Source organism: Echeneis naucrates, chromosome 23 (genome assembly GCF_900963305.1).
Source record: "Echeneis naucrates chromosome 23, fEcheNa1.1, whole genome shotgun sequence".
Classification (NCBI taxonomy): Eukaryota; Metazoa; Chordata; class Actinopteri; order Carangiformes; family Echeneidae; genus Echeneis; species Echeneis naucrates.
Window position 1 is genome coordinate 1,563,240 of NC_042533.1, and position 26,933 is coordinate 1,590,172.

General features: G+C 41.8%; 2 protein-coding genes across 16 annotated transcripts in view; both read right to left on the reverse strand.

Annotated features, from left to right (window-relative positions):
- The window catches only part of usp6nl (USP6 N-terminal like), a 42,809-nt gene extending 38,768 nt beyond the window's left edge, over positions 1-4,041 (reverse strand). The window contains exons 1-2 of one of the 4 annotated variants that reach the window (XM_029494934.1): positions 2,466-2,531; positions 1,748-1,887 (exon numbers count right to left, since the gene is read on the reverse strand). The gene's annotated coding sequence lies outside the window, so the exon portion shown is untranslated. Of the gene's footprint in view, positions 1-1,747; positions 1,888-2,465; positions 2,577-3,535; positions 3,702-3,732 lie in introns of those variants that run through there. The other 3 variants (XM_029494935.1, XM_029494936.1, XM_029494937.1) reach the window with 3 other exon arrangements.
- Positions 4,042-19,272: 15,231 nt separating this feature from the next.
- Positions 19,273-26,933, reverse strand: part of celf2 (cugbp, Elav-like family member 2) — a 155,772-nt gene continuing 148,111 nt past the window's right edge. For 4 of the 12 annotated variants that reach the window (XM_029495550.1, XM_029495543.1, XM_029495552.1 and 1 more), the window contains exons 9-12: positions 25,902-26,027; positions 23,090-23,269; positions 21,486-21,629; positions 19,273-19,528 (exon numbers count right to left, since the gene is read on the reverse strand). In XM_029495550.1, coding sequence (XP_029351410.1) covers positions 19,401-19,528; positions 21,486-21,629; positions 23,090-23,269; positions 25,902-26,027 — 578 coding nt within the window. In that variant the 3' untranslated portion in view covers positions 19,273-19,400. Of the gene's footprint in view, positions 19,529-21,485; positions 21,630-23,089; positions 23,288-24,582; positions 24,603-25,897; positions 26,031-26,933 lie in introns of all 12 variants that reach the window. The other 8 variants (XM_029495541.1, XM_029495546.1, XM_029495551.1 and 5 more) reach the window with 5 other exon arrangements.

Here is a 26,933-nt window from a genome sequence, read left to right on the forward strand (position 1 = left end):
TCAAATTCCTCTCAGCTGACCTGAAATTCAAAGAATCTGTAGCTTAGACAATAATATGGTGTCTTATTTAAAGGAGCAGTTCCACATTTCAAATTCATTCATTTGGTTTAGATCCCAGTCTCTCATTCAGTGGCCTAGCTGTCAGTTTACTGATTGGTGTGAGATTATTGTGTTGACAGAATAAAGACAATCAGATATTTAGAGCATTAGCAGCTTTGGAGCAGATTTTTTATTATTACTGCTCCAAAGAATGAGCAGAACTCATTAAGATCTAGATCAGTTCTAGAACAACACATGAGAGGAACTTTCTGTGTTCAACTTTTCTGCTTTGCACATTTTTTTATCTAAAAATACAATAAGTGTTTTCAGTTTTACAGAGAATAGAGTCATACATAATAAGCTGAGGTTGAGCTGATTCTGAATATGTGGCGATATGGGGACTTCTGATGTTTTAAATGAGAGCTTTATGAGTAAAAACACATAAAAAAAAGCCTTAATCTGACTCCTTTCTGACTAAAAGGATCAAGAAAGAGAAAGAGCGATAAAAGAAACCTTGTGAAGTCTCAGTTGCTATGATACAAACATCCAGCAGGACAGAACCTGTATTAGAGTCTGAGGATCCACCTCACATTGTGCAGCCGCGAAAACACACACGCACACGCACACGCACACACACACACACACACACACACACACACACACACTCTAATTCAATTGTTTCTGGAGAGGCTCACCAGATGCTGTAACAGTGACAGAAGGAGATGAACTAATTTGTGGTTGTTGACCCTGATGACGGCCGAGCCTTTTCCATTTCCTCTCTGTCACTGAGCCACAAATCCAGCAGCAGCTTCCAGTTCCAACTCAGGAACTCTCATATCCAACGTTTTATCCTGCCCATGTACATGACCATGGTCTCTGCTAAAAAAGGCCCCCTGAGCTTATTCTCATGACACAACAAGAGCTGAAATGATGAGTGGATCAGCCAACGAGTTAAAGGGCAGATATTTTAAGGTAATCAATGAAAAATACAAATTCCAACTTGTTGTTCAACTCAAAACAACAGAACAAGTGAATAAAAACTATTTGCACTTGCAGCTATCGGAGCCTGTATTTTTTGGTGTTTGAGTAAATGTTGCATTACAAGTACATATTTGTAAAATACAGTGGGTGGAGAACAGAGTTAACTATTATTAGCAACGTGCAAAAAAGCCTCGCATTCACCACAGGTCTTGAAAATGCCACGGAGAGCAGTGGCCATGTCTAAAAGTCAGCAGGAGGTTTTGTGTAGAAAGGTCAAGCGTTGACAATGGCGTACCAACAGCACTTATCAGACCTTTAACCTGAAAAAAGCAGCAGCCACGAAGCTCTGTGAGCTGGAGAAGCTGGAGGTCTCATGGCTGTGCAGGTGAAACCATCCAAAAACAGAAAAAGCACAAGCTCTGATCCTGCAAGGCCTGAGCGGAAAAACATTCACAGGAATGTTGCGCCGATCCGCTTTCCTCTCTTTTGTATCAGAGCTGGGAAAGAAAGGGCTGATCCCAGAACAGCAACTCAGCAGCCGTGACACAAAGGCTGCATATAGAAGCTGATAAAACAGCCAGCGTGACCTCGACACATCCTGACATGCTGCTCACTGACGCACATCCAAAGACTCCCACTTCAACCACATTTTCATGACAACAACACCAAGAAGAAGGAGAAATACATTGCTCTTCAGATTTTTCTGTGTGTGGTTGTTTCTGTTTACCTTTTCACTGGGCCTAACACTCCAGCTCTGAATGTGGACTGGGAGGTTTTGGGCCTAGCGCAGTCACAGTAACACAACAGCACCACAAACGCCTGGTGTTTCCAAAGTGTGGAGCTCCTGTCTGCTTAAGCCGCATTATCCTGAGGCAGGACAGGAAGGATTGAAAGACACAGCACTGTCAAGTTGGCAGTGTTGACAGATGTGATTCCCTCCCATACTTTTCAAAATAAAACATAACTTTGCTTTGTTGTGAATTTATATAGATTTAAATCTTTTTAATTATTATTATTATTATTACTTTAAATGGATAAAGTCGAGTTTTAAGGACATCCACTGTTACCACTCTCATCAGGGCGCTTAAGATTCAGGATGACATCAGGATGCATCATAATCACAAATATTCACATTTCTTTCTTACTTTGGTCAAACTTTAGTATTTATTTTAAAGCCTACTAAAGTCACTAGTTGACTGATAAAATGCTCCATTCACTCAGCACACTGCTTGTACGCTAGTTAAGTCCTTTTATTTTGACAACAACTCGCATGACATCCGCTCTAGCAGCCCTTTCTTCACACCTTAACGCACCTTGCTGAAAAGGTAACTCTATCCCGTTTTTCCTGAAGCCGGAAATGACACGATGTGCTCAACTTTACCGCCCGTCCGGTGTCTTACCATCAACAATAACCAGCTGTCGTTATGATAAATAAACAAACCAACCCGGTTCCGCGTGCCGGCTCCTTGTTTATCTTCACGTTCGTTCTTGTTTTAAATTGTAAACAACCGAACTGCTCGACTCATTGAAACGAGCCCAGCTGCAGCTGCCAGCCCATCAGAGTGATTGACAGGCCTCCTCGGCCAATCAGGAGCCGGGGGTCGCAGCCAACGACGGTCTCTGATTGGCTGTGGGGAGTTGGGGGGCGGGGCGCAACAAACCACAGAAATACTACCGGAATTAGGACATTTGGGCATTCAAAATAAAAGTACTAACTTGCAAAGATAGTTTTTATTCATTAAAAAAAGGCACAAAATTTTAAAAGGAGTGTTTGACCTATTTTTACTTTTTGATATGTATTTATTATTTTTTTCATAGAAGCTTTCGCATTTTTAAAAGCTGTAAGTTTTTAATTTCTAAACAACAACAACAAAAACAAACTTCTGGGGTAGCATTTTCACCCAGTTGGCAGTTTATTATCTACACACTTAAAACTACCGCAGTCTGGCCTGAAGATGATAAGAAGAAGAAGAAGTGGAAATAATTTTTACTTCAGTTGTTTCGGAGAGGTGTTGATTCAACCATACAATTACTGTGTGTTGCTGCCAAAGAGTGATTGTGCCATTTAAACTGCCCTCACTCATCCAGAGACGATGGACAAAACAGCAGACACAGCTGCAAGCGTTGCACGACACAATTAGGAGAGCAAAACAACACATAACTCAGAAAAACCTGAAATCTACCTTCACTTTTGTTATCCAGCTCTATGAAACCAAAACTGTCCGTATGTTCCTGCTCATCATCTCTCTGAACTGCAGAAAACACGACAGCTGCATCATACTTTGGTGCATTTTGATGATTAGTTATAATTCAAATCCACAGAAAAATAAAAGTGTTGCACATTGACAGTAGACTCTAATCCAAAAGTAAACAGAGGCTTTTATTTTGTAGGACGACGCCGGAAGTCTGTCCGTCCTGCATTGTTAGCTGAACGGCGGCGGGTCTGGCCGGTGTAAAGCCAACACAAAACACAAATAAACACAAAAGTTTACAACAACAAAAACACAACACGTACCGTGTTCGGCTGACGACAAAACAGCCGGCAGGATTTCAGCGGGGGTTACAGATAAAGTGCCCCCCCTTCCCTTCCACTGAAGCCGCCGGCGCCATGTTTCGTGTCACCCGGAGAACCGGCCGGTTGGCGGCCAACCGTCGGTTCGTCCGTGTTTGTTTCAGGACTTCCTGAGAAGTAAAAGTCCGGGGAGGGCTCACCTTTCTGTCGGCTCGACGGGTCCGTCCCTCCGCCCCCTCCTGACCGGACACACACACCGGTCTGACGGTCACGTCGCCGCCGGTCTCTCCCCGACCGGAGCGGGACACAAAACCTCCATAGTCCGGCAGAACACCTCTGTGAGGTCCGTGTGACGGATCCGGATCCGGACAGACCGACAGACAGGCAGGCAGGCAGACAGACAGGTAGACAGACAGGTAGACAGGCAGGCAGACAGGCAGGTAGACAGACCGACAGACAGGCAGTCAGACAGACAGGTAGCAATGCGCCTGAGTCTGATCTGACCGGCTGCTGCAGCTCAGCCTGCGACACACACACACATCCTCACACACACTCTCTCTCTCTCTCTCTCTCTCTCACACACACACACGGTGGAAGTGTGTGTATGGTCTGTCCTATGTTTGTCAATAAATTAATAAACAACAACAACAATTGTCACTTATCACACAACAACACACTTGACAAAATGTTGACTTTTGCAGATGCTTTATTTCCTTCTCTTTACATTTTATCGTTGTCTGGTTTGTCAACAACAGAAAGACCAACAATAAATGTCAAACAATTACAGAAACTAAGAGAAAGAGATGAAACGACAGCCGTGCACACAAACTAGTCATTTCCTTATAATAAATAATACTGAATAAAACATTTTATGAAGATTATGACATGTCCTTTTAAAAGGTGGCTTTTCTTTATCCTTTATTCACTTCTGTTCACATTTGATTTTCCAATCTTGTGTGTCAACAAGAGAAAGACTAACAATGAATGAGGAAGAAAAAAACACACACACACACAAAACAAACATGTTAAATAGAAACTATGAGAGAGATAAGAAATAACAGCTCTGCCCACAAAACTACTGAGCACTTGGACGATAGTTATCACTAAACAACACATTTTCCTGAAAAAAAAAACAAAAAACGAAACTATTTTCCAACTTCAAACTGACTTTTATTTACACTCTCATTTATCACTTATTCACTTCTGTTCACAGTTTATTTTTGTCCGGCATCACACCAGCAGAAAGACCAACAATTTACAAGAAAAAGCACATGAACATTGAAACAGAAGCATGTTAAAGAGAAGAAACAGCAGCTCTGCTTCCAACAGAACAGATTTTTATAAATTTTCAGTTAATACTAAATCCGCAATTCAGTCGATATACATTTGTTAAAAAATGGGACAATGTAATTGTTAAAAAGAATGTGTGGAGTCGTGTAAAATAAATGAACTTCCAACGCTGCGAATAAACAAATAACAAAATTAAATCAAAACTTGGGACAGCTTCAGATCTGAAGTGCTCATGCAGGACTCTGTGAGATGAACTTAAATAAAGTGGAATAAATAAAGCACTCGTGGCTTCCAGCCTCGTTTATCGTCTTATCTTGGCATCATCACAAACACTGGGAGAACTTTCCTCTCATGTTCCCAATCCCACAGGAATCTGTCGTCGCTGCTGCAGCACAGTCTCTGCTGATGGACGGACAGATTATATATAAAGATGTGAGGTCATGGATGCAGAGCAGATAGTGATCAGCCCTGCGGACCCAGCAGCATAAACATGACATAATCTTTATCACGCCACAACTGCTGCGACCGCCAGCGAGCCTGCTGACCTCTGGGAAATCTGCTTCTGCAAGTTCACACTGACCTCTATAGGCAGAACGCGAGCGCCAGAGCTCTGCTGCCTGAGATCCAGGAGGGAAACAAAGAAGAAGGCCTGGCTGTTGATAACTTTGTTTAGTTGGTCATTCAGTTTCACTTTAAGATTCATTCATTTAGTTTTAGTTTGTAAAAGTTTGAGCAGGTAGAATATAAAAGAGGCAGGAAATTAAACTGAGGAAACAGCAGATTCTAAAACCAGGAAGGAAAAAAAAAATGATTCCAGGATCACAACCAGGCTTTCATTTTGATAAATTTCATAAATCCTTCCCTCAGCTGCATGTAGGTGTCTTTAAAAGGAGTAAAGCCGGATTTGATTTAAGATGAGTATAAAAGAAAAATGGGAAAGACAATTGTGGCATCATTTTGGGAGAGCGCGCCTGAAAAATGTTTTCAATTGGCCTTTTTGCATCCTGCAGATTATGTGCATCCTATAAAACGAAGAAAATAAAGGGAGGATGATCGAGGTATGGCCGGAAAAACAAATAACCAGCAGCAGATTTCATTTCATGGGAAATGAGAGGCCCTGCAGTTGGTTGCAGCTTCTGCAGGAGAGGAAAGGACCTGAATGTTTGGGACGATTGTGACGGGACAGATTTCTGTTGAACAAGGTCTTTAAAAGTCTTAAACCTGTTTCTGGCTGAACATCCTGCAGATTCCCACACAAAGCTGCCGAGCGAGCGCCGTGTTGGTTGTGTTTCCGTTGCAGGAGGCCCTGGAGGAGCCTTAAACACACATCCAGAGTGTATAATGAGCTGCACTATTTGCTTTAGAGAGTATTCAGTTTATAGAGAGAGCTGAACCCCACCTATGGTGACTGGGGACTGCAGCTACACCTGAAGCTTTCACACGAAACCCTGAAAAGATCTGCGACCTGGAGTCTGGATTGAAAAAAAAAAAAAAAAAAAGGTTTTTCACTCTTCTCTTCACTCTAATAGGAGGTAGATGAAACAGAGATTACGAAGGAAATGTCAACACTGTGTGTTTGGGTTGTTCCTGAGCTGACCTGAAGGCTCCACCTTTATCTGATCGGGAATTCTGCTCATTCTTTTCAGAAGTGACGAAGCCGGATTGCCTGAAGGGCTCAGGGAGAAACTGCAAACATCACCGTGCTCGTGTTGTCCAAACGGCCTCTGCAGATAATGTTAATCACTTTCATATACTCCGCACATGAGCTAGCAAAAAAGATTCTATTTTAATGGTTATTGTCTTTTTAGGTAAGCTCTATTCTTTTATTTCTTCTCATATTCAGGTACTGTCGTGTTTTATATTTGGTTTTTAACGGTTGCTGCGAGGCAAGTTTCTCCTAAAATGCCGAATAATGTACAGCGCTGCACAGGAGGATATGGGATTCATGTGAGTTCACACAGCTTTTGGTTTTTATGAGAAAAAAATAATGTGATTTTGGCCTGAAAACACAGTCAAAGATGCTTTTAAGATAAATTTGAAAAAAGAACAGACTAAAAAAAAAAGGCAGATAAATCGAGTTAAGTTCGGTCTACCAACATCTGAGTATTGACTTTCCCCAACATTGTCAGACTCGATCCAGGTCTGAGATTGATTTATCCGTTGGCTGCATGTTGTGTTCGTTTATTGGACGTGTCTGTCAGTTGTCGAGGATGGCAAAGTTAAAACTGAGAAAGAGCAAACGGTGAAACAGACAAACAGCTGATCAGTCAGCTGGTCCATCCAGTTTACGGGAGGCCGCTCATCAGGCGATGGCGGTGGAAAGTGTTTTGTGGTACAGACCTGTTCCACTCACCTTGTTAGCGGCTGGCGTTTGGGCCTATTTGTTACCTTAATGTGTCATGTGACCATGTTAAAGGGAGGTGGGGGGGGTGGGGGGGGGCTTCACTCTGCTGGCAGTGTTGATTTCACGGTCTATTAAGCTGGTGATTGTGGCGCCGCCGCCTGCAACAAATTCTACATCCGTTCCACCTACCAGTGCTCAACACGGCTGCACGCCGTGCTGACAAACACACAAACAGGAATATGATGATAGTCGGAGTCACAGTGCACAGAACATCTACATTATCTAAAGCGGGGCTGATCTCAAATAACGGGTCAGACATCTGGGCCGCCATTTCACTGATGCTTGTTTGTCTTAGTGGAATCATCATCTTCTAGAATGCTCTAATGATTTTAATGCCTTTAGCTGCTTTAGACCAGACATTGAAAAAGTACTTCAACTGATTAAAACTCAATGAAATGACCTTTAGAGATGTTTGCAGGCGATCTGCATGAAGAGAAGAAGAACTACGCAACTGATCGTGCCACATTGATTTCTTCAGACAGGAAGCAGGAGGACAGTCCAACGTCTGGACCATCAACACCGGAGCCTCCCGGGGACCTGAACTTTAGTGATGGACGGCAATCATCAGAGTCCCTCATGTTCATTCGTTGCGTTTCAACACATTAACAGATTTAAATTTTTATTTTAATGTTAATTTTGACTGTTTCTTGAAAACAATGACTCTTTTTTTTTCTCCAATTTTATAAAAACAGTTGTGCATGTCCACAAGAAGCAACTGAACTGTTGTGCCACAAAGGACTAAAATGCCAGTCATAAGTACAAATGCATCGAAACACACACACACACACACACACACACAGACACACACATCTTTGGCGATCAAAGCTCCAACAACTGATTTGAGATCCCGCGTGACTGCGCATCAGGGAGGACCAGCCGGCCTAAAGGACATTGTCTACTGCTCTAATCTCATCCAAGAGCTTCCTATTTAAATCACAAACAGCAGCATCAACACAACTATACACACAAACACCCACACATGGATTTATATCCCACCAGTGCCACAAGATGGCAGCAGCACATCACTGAGCACCCAGCCGCACCGCACGCCGCGCCGTCCCCTGGTGATTGTGTTTTATATGTTGCTGTGGTTATTCCATGCCAGTGCTAACAAGCTTAAGCATTGCATAAGCATAACAATCCTGTGAATATTTTGTCTAACAAAAGGGGAATGAGTCACTTCATTTCTTCAAAGGGATGCATGCAAAATGGTGCGAAAATGTGCTAAAAAAAAAAAAAAGACAGAAAAAGAAGAGGAAAAACTCTCCCCAGCCTTCCTTTGATCAGAACTGTAATTTAATTACCTGCATACCAAAGAGGGCCTTTATTTGCAATTTCAGCCTCAGTCGTTTTATTTTTTCTTCCATGACACAAAGAGGAAAACAAAGAAGAAAAAGTTTTGCTCATTCCCTGAAAGTTGAAGTAAATGTTGATGATGACGTAAAAGTATTGAGTTCGAACAAAACATAAGGCAAGGTACAAAACTAATTAAAGTCGAAATAGTAATTAATTTTCCTTAACTGTTTTAAATGATCTGCATTGTGGCACACTAATGAAGTTGTGTAGTCTTTATTTACAAAACACAAACTTTTGTAATTGTTTTTCTTCTAAAAATGTCATTAATTATCATTATCATTTTGTTATATTATCATCTTAGCAGCTAGATCTTTAAGAGTTACTGCCTCAAAATGACAAGGAAATGTAAATTTTTCTGCTTCATCCTCTTCAGTCGTACCAAATAATAACCTGACAGGAGGCTTTTAAATCATACGCTCTGAAAGATTCATTTGTGATGCTGTTCAGCGGGTTTCGCCACCAGAGAGAGAGTACCCTCCTCTTTTTCACTTTCATTGTCATCACTTAATTGAGGGTTTGGCTGCACGTGTGCCACAAAACCGTGTGCAGAGATGGTAAGAACACACTGAAATCCATTTTCTCTCCTGAATGAAGTGCGTCCTTGTGTGAAAAGCGGAAGCAGATATGATAAAAAATGAAAAAAGATACGTGTCAAGGACGTGACCTCAGAAACAGCTACGGCCCTGATGTTGTTGTGACCAAGACAAATAACTCCCTCACTGCTCCGGTTTCTTGTCCACCTGAACAAAACTATCCTGCAGGAAATAAGCACCGTTTTGAAATTCTAATGCATGCAGCCGACCTTCTTTGACCTCTGACCTCTTCTCCTAGGTAACTCCATCAAGGATGATCTAGTGGAGCAGCAGCCTGCGCTGGCAATTAATCTCCATGAGCTCAAATCAAACAGCTCTATTCTTCGCATCCTTCCACTTGCTCTGCTTCTCTGTGGCAGCGAGCACGTCTACTTCCTGACAGGAAGGAAGTTTCCCACGTGTCCGCCGAGAGCGCGGCGGAAATCGAAAGGAGAAGAAGAGAAAAAAAGAAAAGGACGTGGACACGCTCGCTGCGTCTTGTTTGCAGCCCTCCTGAGGAGATGAGCATGACAGACCGGCTGTGCTGCTGGCGGTTAGAAACACGCAGCCCGCTGATTGGCTGCATCCACAGCTAGAAAACATGACCTGAATTAGTTCCAGCACTTTTCGCCACTTTCCCACATTTCACTGAGCGTGACTCCTCTGTTTTTTCATCTGCAAACAATGCGTCTGTGTTTGCTCTATTGATCCGGTATCACTGCTTCTGTCCTCACTATAAATAGTCACACACTGATTGTGGGATTTATTCATGTGTTATTTATTCTGTGGTGCTGAGAGGCTTTATGATGGCTGTTTTCAAGCTTTTTCAGGCAGAAACGTTTGCAAAAAAAAGAGAAAAGCCTAAAGTCGTATTAGTTATGTGGATATATTCCACTAATACTGCAAAATTAAGAAAAAAGTTGCCGCTGTTTCCTCTCTTACTCTGACAAGTATTGTTCGTCGCGGTTCTTTTACGGGACTCTCAGCTTTTCTTTTTTTTAAATAAAGCAAAGCTGTGGCCTGGATTCTGTTTCACAGGCTCAAAGGGTGAAACAATTTACGGAATCCTTGACTTCATCCGAGTTTAAAAACGGCCAGAATGAAAGAAACTGAGTGCTGCCGGCAGCGAAGTCGGCCTTCATACATCCACACTTGTAAAAATCAGTTTTTTATTCAGAATGCTGTGTGGACCTTACCTTGAATTTTGAGGCGTCCTGGGCAACAGATGATATGTGGTCGTCTTCATCTGACCGCTGAACATCAATGTGTGGCCAAACAACCTTCTTTTAAACTTTGGTTTCAGCACGTGGCCTAAATTCTTCCTTTCACAGCTGCTTTTTTTTTTTTCAGTTTCTTTTTTAAAGTGATTCTATTAGACGGAATAAAATCCACTGAGAAAAAATAACAATAATAATAATAATAAAAGAAACAACTAAAGAGAAAAAAACATTCAAAGAAGAAAAAGACATTTTCTGGAATTATAGGCCACATGTTGACAATAACGGAGGTTTATTGTATGCCTTTTCCTGAACCTCACAATCAATATTTAATAACAGACTTGATGAGCTGGTGCGGGGATGAAAGGAAAAGGTGCCGTAATGTGCCGGAGAGCACATAACGTTCAGCCACGTGGACATCAGTAGAGCTTTGCATTTTGCAGCTTCAGAGGGAACATTGCATATTGATAGATTTCTAAGATTTTAAATGTATTCTTTTAAGTATAAAGTTAAAGTGCGACAAACCCTCCTGGATATCTGTGAATGAAGGGTGAAAACTTTGACCTTTGACTTCTCTTTCCTCTCTCTCTCTCTCTCTCTGTACTGGGGATGCAGTTGTGACGGTGGGACAGTGGATCGGACACAGAGAGTGGACATACAGTGGACAGGCCTCACCCAGGACGGCGGACAGCGCAGGAAAGGACGGACGGCGTGGGGCCGATTCCCCGATGAGGGGAAAACTCAGAATCCGCCATCTTATGAAAAGCCAATTCCAAAGTGAATTTTGACTGAATAATAATACGAATAAATAAAAAGGAACATTTCTCAGATTAAAGCGAGTCACAGTACTTTAGAGTATAATTCAACATTTTGGGAAATGCACCCATTCGCTCAGGAAGATAGCTTAGCTTAGCTTAGCATAAAGACTAAACAGAAGGAAAACAGATAGCCAGCTAAAGCTAAAACGCTAACAGTCACGTATTACGTGTTTTAATCCGTAAAAAGACAAAAAAAAGATTTCAAATTAACTCAAGTTTGACCCACAAGTGGCCACTAAGCCTTCATCTCATCTTCTCATATCTGCGGCTAAGCTAACCAGCTAACTGTTGGAAAGCTTAATTGACAATTAGCGTGATAGTTAGCACAGAAAATTTCCCCCAATTAAATAATTCTTCATTGAGGAAAATGACGCACGCCCCCGATGCTGCTGCGCTTTTTTGTGTCCAATGCTGTTATTTCCGTCATTAACTCTTTATTGTGCATAGTGACGCACAACCTTTCAACAACGCAAATGCCACATAAGCTAACGGCAGCGGAAAAATCCTGACAGCAAAAACGGAGCAAAGGCAGGAAACAGAAACTTAGCAAAGACGGAAAGCTCTTCTCTCACTCAGCAAGACGCGAATAAAAATTTCCCAAAATGACAAATTATTTCCTTCGTTTCTTTGATTTTTGCCAACTGTCACGCAGCGACTTGGGCTCCACAGTAATATACATACAAACACCTCGATGTATATTTACTATGTTCAGTGAGAACAGCAGAGTCACTGAAGGATGGAGTCAACTTTACTATGTGGTAAAAAAAAAAACAACAACAAAACAAAAAAACACGAACATGGGCGGTAAAGAGAGAGAGAATGAGAGAGAGACTATGAAAAAGGAAGAGAAGGAGAGAATGGCAGGGAGGAGGTTGTGAAACAGTACAACATCAGACAGCCACTGGTACATAACAACACAGAGAGAGACAAGTATTAGGAAAAATGGTTTAATATAGGAGACAGAAGCAAAAAACTGCATCACACAAGAACATACGTTTACAAAAATAATTCTGACTGCTTCAGCTACACAGTTAGTTCACAGAGAAGGACAGAGAAACCGGAAAAATCTAAACAGCTAAAAGCAAAAAATTTCTAATTAGTTGATCTCTTTATTAAACTAATACATTAATCCACTGAAGGTGACTAAATATTTCTATTCCTTCTTTTTCTATAATTGTCTTATCGTGTAGACGGCACAATACAGAAGTCAAATGAAACTTACCGCTGTTGTATAGACAAACCTGCTAGAACTATTTATAAAGCAAAAAATGAAAAAAGATCTGACACTCACCTACCCCCCTTTGTTTTTCGGACAAAAATAGAGAACGAATTGAGAAAGAAAGCTAGAAAGAAAGAACAACACTGAAGTGAGGAAAAAGAAGTGAAAGAAATAAAGCCAAAGATCTTCTAGAAAAATCTTATATCAAAAGCCAACTTCCTTGATGCCAGCTAGAAATCATACTCGGGGACCAGTCAGGGTCAGGCCACACCACCAGGCCAGACAGCTTTTTTTCTAAGATTTTTTTGTTGTATCCTTTAATCTCCAGTATAAAAAATTCCACTGGTACAAAATGCATAAGTACAATCAGTTGTAGAAATAGGAAAGCCTGCATTTTTTGTACTTTTTAAATCCCATCCAGTGACAGATTTCGAAGTGTTGTCAAACAAACATACATCACGCTTTACAGGATCCACTGAAATGCATTGACTTTGGCTTCTCTCAAGACAATAACTTTGAAACTATTGGAAAAAAAAAACAACCCAAAAACAAACCTTTTTGAGAGTTAAAAGAAAAACAACAACAACAACAACAAAAAGAGAGAGAAAAGAAAGGAAAGAAATTGGATAATTTCTACAGACAAGCTTTTTTCTTTTTTACGTCACGTAAAGAGAACACACAAAACATTTTTTCCTCAAAAAACTTGACATAAGCCATAATGCAAAGAAACGACAAGTTCAATTTTTTTTTCCTTTCAGATTTCATTGTTTGATAAATAGCACTTAAGATAATTAAGAAAGAAGGAGAACAGAGAAGTGAACAGTGACGAGATAGAAAGATTACAACGAGCATCGGCGATGACAGCCCCTGAGGCGAGCTGCTCCACAGAAACTCTGCGTCCAAGACCCTTTTTGTGCTTCGACATTGAAACAAAGACAAAAGATGCTTCACACTGAACTGTGCAACATCAGGCTGTGTGCAACTCGGTGTGATTTGGCAATCGTTTTACGACAACGTTTTTGGGACAGTTACGACGTCTTTGACGGGGAAAGGGGGCGGGCGATGCAGCCTCCACACTTAGTGGATAACAGTTGTGACGTGAAGTTGTGGAAAATGTGCATTTCTTGGATGCAAAGGTTGGTCGTTTGTGTTATTTATTTCTTATTTTTTTGCTTTGACGGTTGCAGCGGTTGCGACGTGAAACCCACACACACACACACACTGGTCCGCTAACGCTGATCGGACGGACGGCGACTTCCAGCTTCCATACAGGTAGTTATGGCTGTTTTGCGGCACTGCTCTGTGTGTGTACTGCATTTAGGAAAAAAGAAGTCTGCTTGCCTCCTTCCATGAGCTCAGATAAAAGTTTTGGTTATTGGATTTGGTCTTCTCGAGGATAAAGAAAGCTGTATTGCCTTCATCTCGGCCGCGGCTTGTTGTTTTGCCTCGCGTGGACCTGCGGACGTGACCCTTCCTCTCCAACCAACAAGCGCTTTATTTCCCCTGTCGCTATTCCAATAAGATGTCTCTCCACATCGCCCTGTTTCTAATAACCCCGCTTAGCCTGCGAGACAACAACCGAGACGGAGAGCGGAAGAGCGGGAGATCAGGCGAGCGAGCGCGAAAAGCAGACGCCTCGTTTCCTCCGCGGACAAAATGGCCATTTCGGACGGTTTCTGCTCCGGCTGATCGGACAGAGAGCGAAATCCAGACTTGGACAAAGTGGGAGGTTTAACTGCACACAGAAGTGAACCTGGACTTGGCACAAATCACTGACTGACTGACTGACAACATCTTCTAGTCTCATAATACTGATACAACGCTCCCTGGTTAAGGCGACTGGTGAGCTTCTGTAGAAAATAATGCTGCCTTTTTATTTTTATTTTTATTTTTATTTTTTTTTGCAGACCGTAAACTAGGCTTTCAGGGAGGGGGGAGTAGGGGGCAGTTGAATAGACTGACAACATTGTGCCATGTAAACGGCTTGACTATGAGAATGTCAATAACAACACACTTTGGCATCTAAACATGATTTTGGCCCGTTAACACCACAAGACTTACACGACCACTAAAAGAGAAAACGAAAGAGTTCAAGTTCAACCAAATCAAACGGGAGAAAGCTCTCTCCGGACCGTCCCGCCTCCTGTTGTTGGACTACTCGATGGCACTCATGTGCTTGTTTTTTTTTTTTTTGGATTTTTTCCTCAAAGGACCGAGGCTTGTTTGTGAATGAGCGAGTCTTGCCCTGTGCTTGCATCATGAAAGTGAGAGCGCTCGTCTTGAGGTGATATACACAAAAAGTAATGATCCGCGCCGTCTGAGACCAAAATGGCGCCGGCTACAAACTCAAAACGTTTTGAGCCCAACAAAAGGGATCAGAGGATTTTTGGAGAAATAAGGCTTCACGTACGACTTTCACCTCAAATCTTTTTAGTTTTGTTTTTGTGTTTTTGTTCGGCGGAGGAGCGGGACAGACAATCAAAACAATGTACACCGAAGCCTGACGTCTGTGTGTGTGCGAGACACTAATAGAGCGAGAACAGGAGTGCAAAGATTTGTGGTAAGGCTTTGATGAATTAAATGGCTGTACAATGGCTAAAAATATCAGTGCGTGATACTTTGTGTGTGTGTGTGTTTTTAAAGTGTGTGTGTGCACGCTGGCGGGCTGTAGCGGTTTGCTGTAGAGGCGTTCACACTCAGGGGCTCTCATGCACATCAACAAAGTAAACTGTGAGGTCTGCACGAGAGTGTGTGTGAGCGTGTGTGTGTGTGTGTGTGTGTGTGCGTGCGTGTGTGTGCGTGTATATAGATATATATATATATATATATATATGACACATGGGCACTTTTTTTTGTTTTGTTTTTGTTTTACATCTTTACAAAGAAAAAAAGCAAACATGACATTTTCAGGCAACAAGACCACAGAATAGCAAGTTAACAAACTCTTTTTTAAATCTATATTTTAAATATGAGGGATCCATACAAAACACTTATAATAAAATACCCATGTTATCAAATAATTTCACAAGAAATACACTGACGCGCTAGGCAGGAAGTACCTTCAGGATTTGGCACTAAACTCCACTGATCTTGTCTTTTTTTCTTTATAAGACATTTTGCTGAACAACAAAACACATCTAAATATTGTTTCCCACGAGAGAAATAAAATAATAATGACATTGATGCTTCACAAGCTGACATTATATATATATATATCTATATATATAGATATATATATATAGATATATTTATATTTATATATATTTTTAGGAATTTTATATAGCTAATTAACCAACAAGAAATTTAGCAAATAGGGACTCCTTAAAAAAAGAAGATAAAAGAAAACAGAAAGTAACTATTATAGTAATATGAAAGGCTTTGTCTATTGTTCAAGTAAACTGATTTTTTTAGTCTTCTCTTGAAAAACATGAGACATTTAAGACCGTTAGACTTGTGATGAAACCACAACTAAACTCACGAGAAGCACCGACGTTAACGCGGGTTACAGGTATTTTAGTTTTTTTTTTTCCTCTATACATTTAAACAGTAGAAAATATAGGTCATTTCATCATGTGCATTTAAACCACGGATTGTCTATCTGTGAGTCAGTTCAGCAAAAGGTGACACAAGTAGGTAGCATTTCTCCCCCCCAAACAGGGCAAATGTCTTTTTTTATTTTTACCTTTAAACTACTCTAGAAAAAAGTGGTTCTATATATAGACTTTGAATGAGAAACAGAGCCACTTAAAATGGCCTTATCAAAAAACTTTACACTGCCTGAAAAATGTAAAAACCATTAGAGAGCTCTAAGAGAGTCTAATATTGATCAGACAGTTTTTTTCAAAACTGTTTGGAAGTAGTCTTATATTTCAGAGAAACTGGCGCGGACTGCTTCTGGCCCGCGCTCTGTTTTTCGTCGGCACCAGAAGCAAGATGGCGCGCCAATTCCTGTAGTGAACTTTCAAGTTTACTTTAAATGAAGAAGAAGAAGAAGAACAAGAACAAGAAGAAAATATAGAAACAAACAAAGAAAAAAAAAAAAAACAACAAACAAACAAATAACATACTGAATGGAAGTCACTTTGCCACAGGTTGTTGTTTCTTTTCCTCCAAAAAGAACATTTCGTATTTCCATAAAAATCTCAGTCTTTTTTTTGTTTGTTTGTTTTTTTTCCATATGAATGCAGCTTTATATCTTTTTCACATTGATTTCATTTTCCTTCCCAACCCTCCCTCCCTCCCTGAAACGCTCCCAGAAAACAGATCCAAATGAGGTCACATGCAAAACAAAAACACAAACAAAAACAAAAAACAAACAAACAAACAAAAAAAAAACAACAAAAAACAAAAAAATCATAAAAATCAAAGTCCAAAAAAGCTAAAAGTTCAGAGTTCAAAAGGTCAGTAGGCGGCGGCGGAGGAGGAGGAGAACCAGGTTATGATCAGGTGAGCTCGGAAAAGACATCAGAAAAAACAATGACGGGGGAGGAGGAGGACGATGACACTTTTTTTATTTGGTGGGGATTTTTTGTTTGTTTGTTTGTTTTGTTTTTGTTTAAAGTTTTTTTTTTTTTTTTTGGACGCCACGGAGACATGCTAGGCAAACGATGAGCTAACAGGCATGGAGATGGGTTGTTCTAAAAGGGGGAAAGAAAAAACAGGGGAGAGGAGAGAGTTACACACAGAGAGCCAGAGCACCACACCACTACAGCATTTTATCAAATCAGGAGAAACAACAACAACAACAACAACAACAACAAACAACAACAACAAACAAACAACAACAACAACAATGCAAACTGGCAGAACAGCAACACCACTCACTTGGTTTCATTGGCAATTTTTTTGCTTTGATTTTGTTTTTTGTTTTTTTTGTAATAGAAAATGATATTAATGTTATATGTCGATACTTACAAGCAACAACACGCACACTCACTCGCCCGAACACACACACACACACACAACACACACACTCAGTCGTACATTTGTTTGTTTTTCTTTTTTTTACACAAATACACAAAAAAACAGAGAGCACCCAAAGCTTTATCCATCAGATCCCGGATGGATGTCGTCATTTGGGAGAAAAATCGTAATTTTTTGGGAGGAGGAAGGTGGAGGGGGGGGAGGTGGGTGGGTCTTTTCCATTTCTTTCTATTTTAAAATTACTTAAATCTTTAAAAGGGTTGGTGGGTGAGTGGGGGGGGGGGGGGGGGGGGGGGGGGGGGGGCAGGGCGGGGCTACGAACAAACGGCAAACGGAAACAGAAAAACAAACGTAAAGAAAAAAAAGAGAAATAAATAAATAAATGAGAAAAAAAAAAAACAAACAAAAAAAAAAAAAAATACGCAAAAGGTAGAAATCGGACACGTGAAGAAGAAGTTGTCCCACTACGGATGGAGAGAGGGAGAGAGCGGTAAAAAGAGAGAGAGATGGAGGGATGGATGGACGGACAGCATAGAGAAGTGTGACACTGTGGGGGGGTCGGGGGGGGCAGGAGGCGGTTTGAATGGCAGCGGATTGTGTTGTGATTGCGGTTTCTGCACTGAAAAAACATGAAAAACACCAGAGAACCCAATTTCCACGCAGACTTCTCCACAAGGGTCTAACTTTAATGATGCTGTATACTTTATAGGAGTCCAATAACTTAACGATAGGCAATAAATAAAATCCTTTTTTTTTCATCTGAGGCAGTAAAAATGTTGTATAAAAATAGAACTGCTTTTTTTACAAATAAAATTTACAGGCCTGTGGCTTTCTGTACTTTGAATTCTTTTTTTTAAATCTTTCAACAAACATCAAGTATTTTCAGTTACCCCCTTAACCCATAAACTCTAAGTATAATCATTAGTATTATTATTAATATTATTAATATTATTATATTATCGCCATCATCAAATTCTGGATGTTATTTTGAAAATGTTCTACATGCTGTAATATCCATTTCACAACAAAGACCAATGTGATCTGACCCAGAAAAAAGTAGTTACCAATTTTTTTTTTTTCATCTTCTGAGAAATAAAAAACTTTTTTTTTTATTTTCACATAAATAATAAGACGTAGCTGGAGTGTGTGTGTGTGTTTGTTTGTGTTGTTTGTTTGTTTTTTTTCTTCATCTTGTGGTGGTGGAGTGTAACTGTATGGCAGGTCGATGGTGCCACTGACTAAACTGTAAAGAGGCCACTTAATATTTTTGCAGCCTTTGCTCCCGGGTTGCCAGCAGGCATAGAGGGTTTTTTTTTTCTTTTTTTGGAGAAGCAGCGGCGGCCTGCAACCAACACCGCGGAGGTCAAAGGTCAAATGTGCATATCGGCGTGCGCGTTAAATAAAAAATAAAAATTTTAAATTTAAAATAACAATAATAAAAAAAGGAACCCTTCGCCAGGCGTCAGGTTCACATCGAGAGAGAGAGAGAGGAAAAAAAAATATTTTAAAAACTCATCATGGCTCCTTTGTTTGTCTGTACCTCAGTTCTGGCTGTAACTCGTAAAAATGTATAAATAATCACTCGAGAAAGGAAAAAAAAAATTTTTGAAGAAAAGAAAAAGCAAAAGCTACCCAAGATAGCTACTTCCTTCCATTGTAAAAAAAAAAAAAATTGCACAAAGTAATGACGGTAATGGAAGCGTTCATGTGTGTCACAAAAATAAAATTGTAATAAATAATAATAATACTTGAAAGCTAACATAAAAATCTTCAAAAAAGCAAGAGAAACAAGAAAAAAAAGGCGTGTGTGTCTCCCTCAGGGTGGTTGTTGTAGGTCGTCTCCCCCTCCCTCCCTTCCTTCCCTCCCATCCTTCCTTCCTTCGACTCCCCCGCGCCCTCCCCAGTCCCTGTGCAGAGAGGTCGTGGCTCGGTTTGCTGTTGTTTTTTTTTTTTTTTTGCTTTTTTTTTTGTTGTTGTTTTCCTTTTTTTGTCATTTTCACTTTTTCGTGGGGGGGGGGACTTACCCTAGCAGTGCTAACATGGGGAGCAGATAGACCCTAGTGCTAAGATCAATACGGTTTGCTGTCGTTCTTGGAGCGTTTCAGCTGCACCTTCAGCCGCTTCATGCCGATCTGGAAGCCGTTCATGGCCTGGATGGCCGCCTGCGCCGACACGGGATTGTCGTAGCTGACGAAGCCTGTCGGGGGGGCAACACACACACAATGATTGGTCATTAAAATGAGACGAGATAGACAGTTAAATAAATCAAGATAATTAGGAAAGTTAAATTAGAAACATTACAATATCGCAGTTAGTACTTTTTAACTTGCAACAGGCTTTTTAAAACTTTCACTTCCTCTTAAATAAATACGATAAAGATTAGAAGGTATAACTTCAGCTAAGCTGCTGTGTTGGGTTGATTTTTAATTAGTTAGTAATATTAGCTTCAAAATTAGAAAGTCACATAAGGGGGCTTTTCAAAACTTTGAATTACTCTTAAATCAATATTAGATGATTTTTTTTTGTCAGCTTTTGTGAGCTATAAACAGTTTTTAGTCGGGTTGTAGCTACATGCTATGTGCTAAATTTTCTATTTGTGATTGAAGGTAACATTTAAAATAGCTTCAGGCCATTATTCCTAACTATCCCAGGTATTTTGTCCTTGTCTTGTGCACCTGATCCAACTAGTAGAAAATGCAGGCGGAGACCAATAATCTCCGACTTGATGGATCTTGTTTATTTACAGCAACTCCACTGCTTCAAAAATTCAAGCGCAATAATAAACCGATGTTAAAAAGCTGCTGGAGACCCTTCACCATGTTGTCTGTGTCTTGAGATCTGATTTATCTGGATTACAATTACATCTACATTAAAATACACCTCTGGTACACAATAAGAGAAGATTAAACTTTAATGACTCCCCGAGGAAACTGGGTTGTTGCATCAACAAACAATGAAAGAATAAAGCAAAACAAAATGGAATAACAGTAAAACAAATAGAGGAAGCGGGTTGCCACTCGTAAAGTGATTCTGTAAAATAAGTTCATCCAAGTCTGAAAAGAGACTGTGACAGAAAATTGGCTCCAAATAGACATTTTGACCAACAAACTTAACTGAGTCTGGAGGTCAAAATGTCAAAACAAAGTTTTACTGTTGCTTTCTTCATTTATTACACTTTTTTTTTGCTGTCTCTCCCACAAAGTGATATTTGTGCACACTTCACTTCCCCCAGTCATATTTACAAACTGACAGTAAACGCCTCGTCTCGCTTGTCTCACATTTGTCTTCGCCGTCTGTTTTCTGACAAACATCAGACAAGCTGCTCCTTCCTGAGCTGATGCTTGATTTAACCCTCTTCATGCCTTACATTTAGGTTTTATTTCTCATTTGCAGGTTTTGATTGAAACAACTTCCTTAATATCAGGTGGAAATAAATCACTTCCTGTCTCAAGGCAGAGGCTGGATCTCCTGAAATCTGAATAAATCAGGATGCTCAGTGTATCTCAGTGTTCAGGTGATCCATGTCGCCTCGTTACGTCTCCAGTTATTGACCTCTTTGTAATTTCCAGGTATTTAGAGTGTGGATGGTGTAATGTCACAATGTTTGTCCTGCACGCTGATTAAAACACTAACCAGGCCTCACCAGAAATGGACTGAAAGGTATCAAATGAAATCTGATTCCGTTGCATTAAAATCCATTTTTCATTTATTCATTTTTCTTTCCAGGAACCTTGTGAAGGATTGACGGAACATATCCGTCCCGTGAAGGGGAATTGTTAGGAAACTATGGGAGAGCCTGGTTTAGTCTATCGGGACAGTTTCCCAGATGTAGGAGTTAACAAGGAGCACCTGAACGCACTATTATTTTTGCTAACAGCATCTCTTTTCATGTTCATGTCAGATGGGATTGAAGGAAAAGATGTAAATCCTGTTTGGGATTATTTTTTATGATATTATTACATTAAAATAGAGAACTTTTAGTCCCATATGACCTGAACGTGGCCGAATATTCTCAGTAATCCAACCCCTGAGCAGAGAGACAACCGGAGAGGAGAAGAATAAAAGAAAAAAGGAGGAAGAAACTGCAGGCATCTGCGTCGGCGTCCCCCGTTTTCGGGGAGCCGCCGCCGCCGCCGCCTGCACTGCTGCCGTACCGAAGCACTTGCTAAGGTTTGTCTGTTTGTCGATGAAGACTTTGGCGGAGACCACGTTTCCGAAAGGCATGAACATCTGCAGGATGTCCTGGTCTCCGAACTCCTGGGGCAGGTGGTAGATGAAGAGGTTGGCGCCTTCGGGACCTGGCAGGGTGGGGACGAGATACAGAGCGGGCTTAAGGTCAGAGAAGGTTTTCCCATTTCACCGAAGCTTCCCACTGTCCTCCTGGACTTTTTGTCTATTTTAACCATGAAGCGTTCCGTTTTTCCACAAAACTTAGAACCTTCGATATCCGGCAGCAAAAGTGTATAAAAGGTTGAAAACGAAGGAGCAGATTCACTGACTTCCGGTGGAATTATCGTAACGACCCTAAATTGGCTTCTCCACTTTCAGAAACTGCGGGCATTTCTCTGAGAGAGCGAGCATTCGCCAACTCACAGTCATTCCAAGCGCGGTGACACACTCGGCACAGGTAAAGCAAAAAAGAGAAAGAGAGAGAGACACGCGGAGCTCTTGCATTGTGGCGACCGGTGCCGCTGTGGTGTCGTCATAGGAACGGAGCTGAAGCACGCCGCTTAGCACAATATTGCACGACCTTGAGTTTGTTATTGCTTTGAAACAAAATTCTGTGTTTGCACTGAACGTTAACAAAGATGAAAGCTTTTGGTTTTCAGAAATAATGTTCCTGCTCTGCTCTAACAGAACTAGTTCCCTGTTCTTTCAGTCATTCTTTCAGCTGTGTGTCAGAGGTCGCCCCCCCCCGCCCCCCGTCCTCCAAACGCACATCCTAATCATCCTAATAGGTCAGAGCTCTCAGACTCATTAAATATTCCCTCTGTAGCTAAATGAAGTTGGGAGGGGGCCGAATGTTCGTCACGTCTTTGTCTCGCCGGAGGGTTTTGAACTTCTGGACGGAGTGTCAAAGGAAGAAAGCATCTTTACAAATTTATCTTTTGTTGGAAGCCGAGATGAGAAGCGAACAAACAAACTGTACGAGGCTGTGTTTGTTTTTACGAGACATTTCATCATCTGGTCTATATTCAGCGCCGTCGTCTGCAGCTTTTGTGCACATTTAAACTTCAGCTGTTCAGGATCTGAGAGGACGGCACTCTGCGACACCCCCGACACGTCGTGTGTGATTGATAACCAAATATTTATTTTCAAAATGTCTAATATTTCTGTAGTTTATGTATAAATGCTTTTGTTTTTTGTAAATGTTTTTAAGCTAACTTTACAGAATAAATAATACATTTAATTTATAGGTGTATTTTAAAGAGACTTGAAAAGAAAAAAACCAAATAAATGTGATTAGATAATGATAATTGCATAAAAAAATGTGTGTGATATTTTGTCTAGATTTACTCTGACTGGACAGCAAAAAGGAACAAACCTTTTTAGAAACGCTGAGCTGTAGATGTTCAGTAAAATGTGTGTCTAAAAGGGATTAATGTGACTCATTAACGCTTCATTTCCTGATGATAATAATCACTGTTCAGTTGGTCGAAGTTGCATTTAACGGGTGGTTTTGCCGAGCTGCCGTTCCAGAGAGCGAATCCCGGAGAAGACAAACTGCCATGGAGTGGCCGGGCGGCGAGCTACTGACCCTCCTTCTGGCTGCCGGCGGCCCCTTGCTGCTGCAGCAGTGACTGGCTGTAGAGGGTGGGCAGCGCGGCGGCGGCGTACTGCTGGATCCCTGAGTAAGCCTGCGTCAGCGCGTCCATGGTTCCCGCCGTCCCGTTGGTGAGCCCTGCGCCGCCCAGGCCTCCGTTTAGAGCCGCCATACCTGAGAGCATTTGAGCAACTTTACATAAAACCCAACAATAAAGAAAGAAGAGTGCACTTACTCATTAGCGCTCCCACTGAAGGTTGTGTTCATTTTTTTTCAAACCAACATACACAAACACGCACATTGACGCGTACGCAACAGTTTACCAGACACAGACACACACACAAAAAGACTCACATCAGTACTGTGTCCACACGCCACGAAACACAACAGCTAAAACACAGGACGCACACAGTTTTAGTATCAACACAATAAAGAACAATATGAGTGTTGGTGATGACAGCCAGAGCTGCACACAAGCACACAGGAGACGACAAAGACGGACACACACGTATAAAGACGCAGGGCGAAATGAAAAACGGCAGAATAATGGCGTGAAAACACACTTGATGAGCGACTGTGAGGGGCCACGGCGCCGAGAGCGACACGACCCCCCCCACGGCGCCGCTGCTCGGTTGAACTGTGCCGCTCTTACATTAGCTGAACGCTGCGTTCACTCCATTAACGGCGGCGCGGCTTTATCTCCATTCTTACAACGCTTTTTGCTTTAGACACATTGTATTGTGTTCATTTTTCTCTTTCAGATCTGCATTACAAACATTTTATTGTGTTTCTGTTTTTTTCCCCCTGAGCTTCATGTTTGCCTTCACCTTTCTATCTTTTCTTTCTTTTCTTTTTAGCCACCAAATCAAATCGAAATCTTCTCGACTAAACCTGATTCAGATGGAGAAGCATCATCTGGCTGAGCCTAGACGGCAGAAAAGCATTATGGGTAGTGAAGAGTCAGGCTTTCTGGATAAAACTGTGTATTAAACGGTGATATTGCCACTTCTTCTGCATCACTTTTGAATTGAATGTGATATCAGAGCTGGTTTTTGATCTACAATACTCACCTCACGCTTGGACTTTCTATTTTCTGCTCTTTGTCGTTCTCGGGGCTTCTGAACTGTCGTATGTGAAGCTGCCTTTCTGGATCAATATTAGTGATTTTCTCGCTGATAAACCAGAATGTGAACACAGCTTATCCGAGACATGCTGGTGGGGGGGGTGGGGGGGGTTTCTAAAGCCCCACCAGTGAAATGACAAAGCAAAAGACAAACTGACAGATTTATCTCGTGGAGAAGAAATCGAAAAATTCCAGATCAGCCGAGTTTCGATAAGAGAGCGAAAAAAAAAAAAAAAAAACACAACAAAAACAGACAACTGTCGGTCGCAGAAATCGAACAGCTCCAGCCGGTGACGTCTCACTTCAGGCGAGCGGCGGAGGCGACGGGGGGAGTTCTAAAAGTGAAGGAACGCAGCAGTAACACTCATTAGTTGCTTGTAACGGCTTAATATCACCACGGAGGGCAACTTGTCTGGGGGGGTCTGACATTGGCTCGGTGTCCTGTCGCCTCACCGTCAGACACAATGAAATAAATTATCACCGCCGAGCTCTGGATTATAGGTCACTCATTTATTCAGGAATAATTGCACTGCTGACCTTTGCAATTCAATTAAGGCCTAGATGTGTTTAAATGAGGGCGCTTGGTGGTGGTGTTGGTGGTGGTTTTGGGTTTGGGGGGGGGGCGGCATGAAAAGGAGAGAATGTTCAGCGGATACAAAACGCAAGGCGAAAGCCGACACGAGAGCGGCTGCTTCAGAAAGGACTGTGTGTGTCTGTCCGTGTGTTTCTGTACCTGTGTGCGCTCAAGTGGAGACGTATACGATTTACACAGCGGATACTGCTGCTCCCGCCGAGGAGCGGGAAAAGGTCAGCGGAGAATAATGTGGTGGAAGGGGCCGGTTGTACAGGATCTCTGCTGTCATAACAGCGCTGATTAAGATCCCGGCCCCGTCAGGACGGAGGTCAAAGGCAGGACACGCTGGCTCGGCTCAGCCCGGGTCCTGCTAGACCACCAGAGCTGTGCGGGGGCGGATCCGGATCGAACTACATCAGGAATTTAATCCCGTTTTCTTGAAATATATCAATAAATAAGCATACAAACGTCCTCTGAATAACATCCAAGTTTGTGTTTGTAGAAATAAAAATATTCATTTCATGTGTGTGTGTTTTTCTCGTTATATATGAGATCAATAAAAACACACACGTGTGTGTATGATGGTTTCATATGTGTCATTTTTACATGCATGTGTATTTATTCAATAAGAAATCTCACAGTTTGTATGTTGAACTTTGTATTTGTTGATATTTTTGTCGAATCTGGAGGCTTCACTGCCTCGAACGTTCAAATCGGTTGTGGCGATGAAAAACGACGACAAACAGCGACTAAAACAACACAATGTGAGACAGACACACGCAGACGTGTGGAGGTGACGGCACAAAACCAGAGTTGACATCAGCAAGCACAACCCTGCACACAACCAGGAAGCGGATGGAGAGGATGGATGAAATGGAGGAAATGGATGGATGGATGACAGAGTGAGGCAGCCATCTTTGAGAAGGTGACGCAGAGAGACGACAGGAGGAACCAAACCGAAGTGGAGTTTGTTTTTTGTTAATGAGCGATTCAAATCTTTTCTGAAATGTTTCCCTCTGTTGTCTCTCTGCGTCTGCTCACAGGTTGTGTTGGTGATGCTCGGAGGTGGAGGTGGAGGTGGAGTGGCTGATGGCAGGGTGAATACTCACTGTTGACGCTACCTGCTAGTGCATTAATGTTGTTCAGGCCCACAGTTGCGCCTGCCAGGCCCTGCAGGGTGCCCAGAGAGGTCAGAGAGTTCATGGCGCCGGCGTTGGAGCTCGCTGTGGTGCCTGCTGCTGGGGGAAGACAAGAGGAAGAAGTAGAAGAAGAGGGAGGGAGAGTAAAAGGAGGAAGGAGGGAGGTGAAGAGGGAGAGTGGGAGACAAAGAGGCGGTTGTGTTATTCAAGCATTTAACAAGGTTCCTCGTGCAGAGGTGAAGGTTTTCCCTTTTAAATACAAATGAAAAGCTCAGGCTGCTTCACGCAGTTTGGCTTTTATAGCAATCCGGCAGAAGGTGCTACCTGTGGCCATTCAACATCAGCAAATGGTGAGAATTTTGAAATATTTATATTATGACTGCAACAACTGAAGCCACTGCAGAGACTCCACGTTTTCATCCCCGGCAGGGAGGTCATGTTTTCAGTCACTGGCTTGTTTGAAAAGTTCGCAGGATGTGGGATCGCACACACACACAAGAAGAAAAGACTTTAATTGAAGCTGGTGCTAAATTGATTTGCGTTCATGTTGTGTTACAAGATTACTCTGGGATTGTTGAGAGCGCAGCCGTGACACCACAACCAGATGTGGCGGTATTTAACCCGCAGACGGCGCCACCAGAATGGCTGACTCTCCGCCCGTGTGTCAACTTTGATGCAGATCTGACTCCAGGTGCAGATTTTAATCACTCATTCTCTTATTAAAATGCTGAATCGCCGGCTTGGCTGAATGAGAGCTTACATGATTTGCCTGGTCGGATTTCTTGAAGGAACTTGCAGATTTTCTTTAAGCGAAATTGGAGCTAAAAGCTTTTTGGAGCACTCGAGTAGACGCGACCTTCTGCGCAGTGATGGCGTTCTTTAACGCACTGATCGTACGCTGACGTTCCAAGTAGCACCTTCAGTTAATCTGACGAGCTGCAGCACTTTGAGCTTACATATATATATAAAATGAAAAAAAATAAATTGCATGGAGGTGAGAAG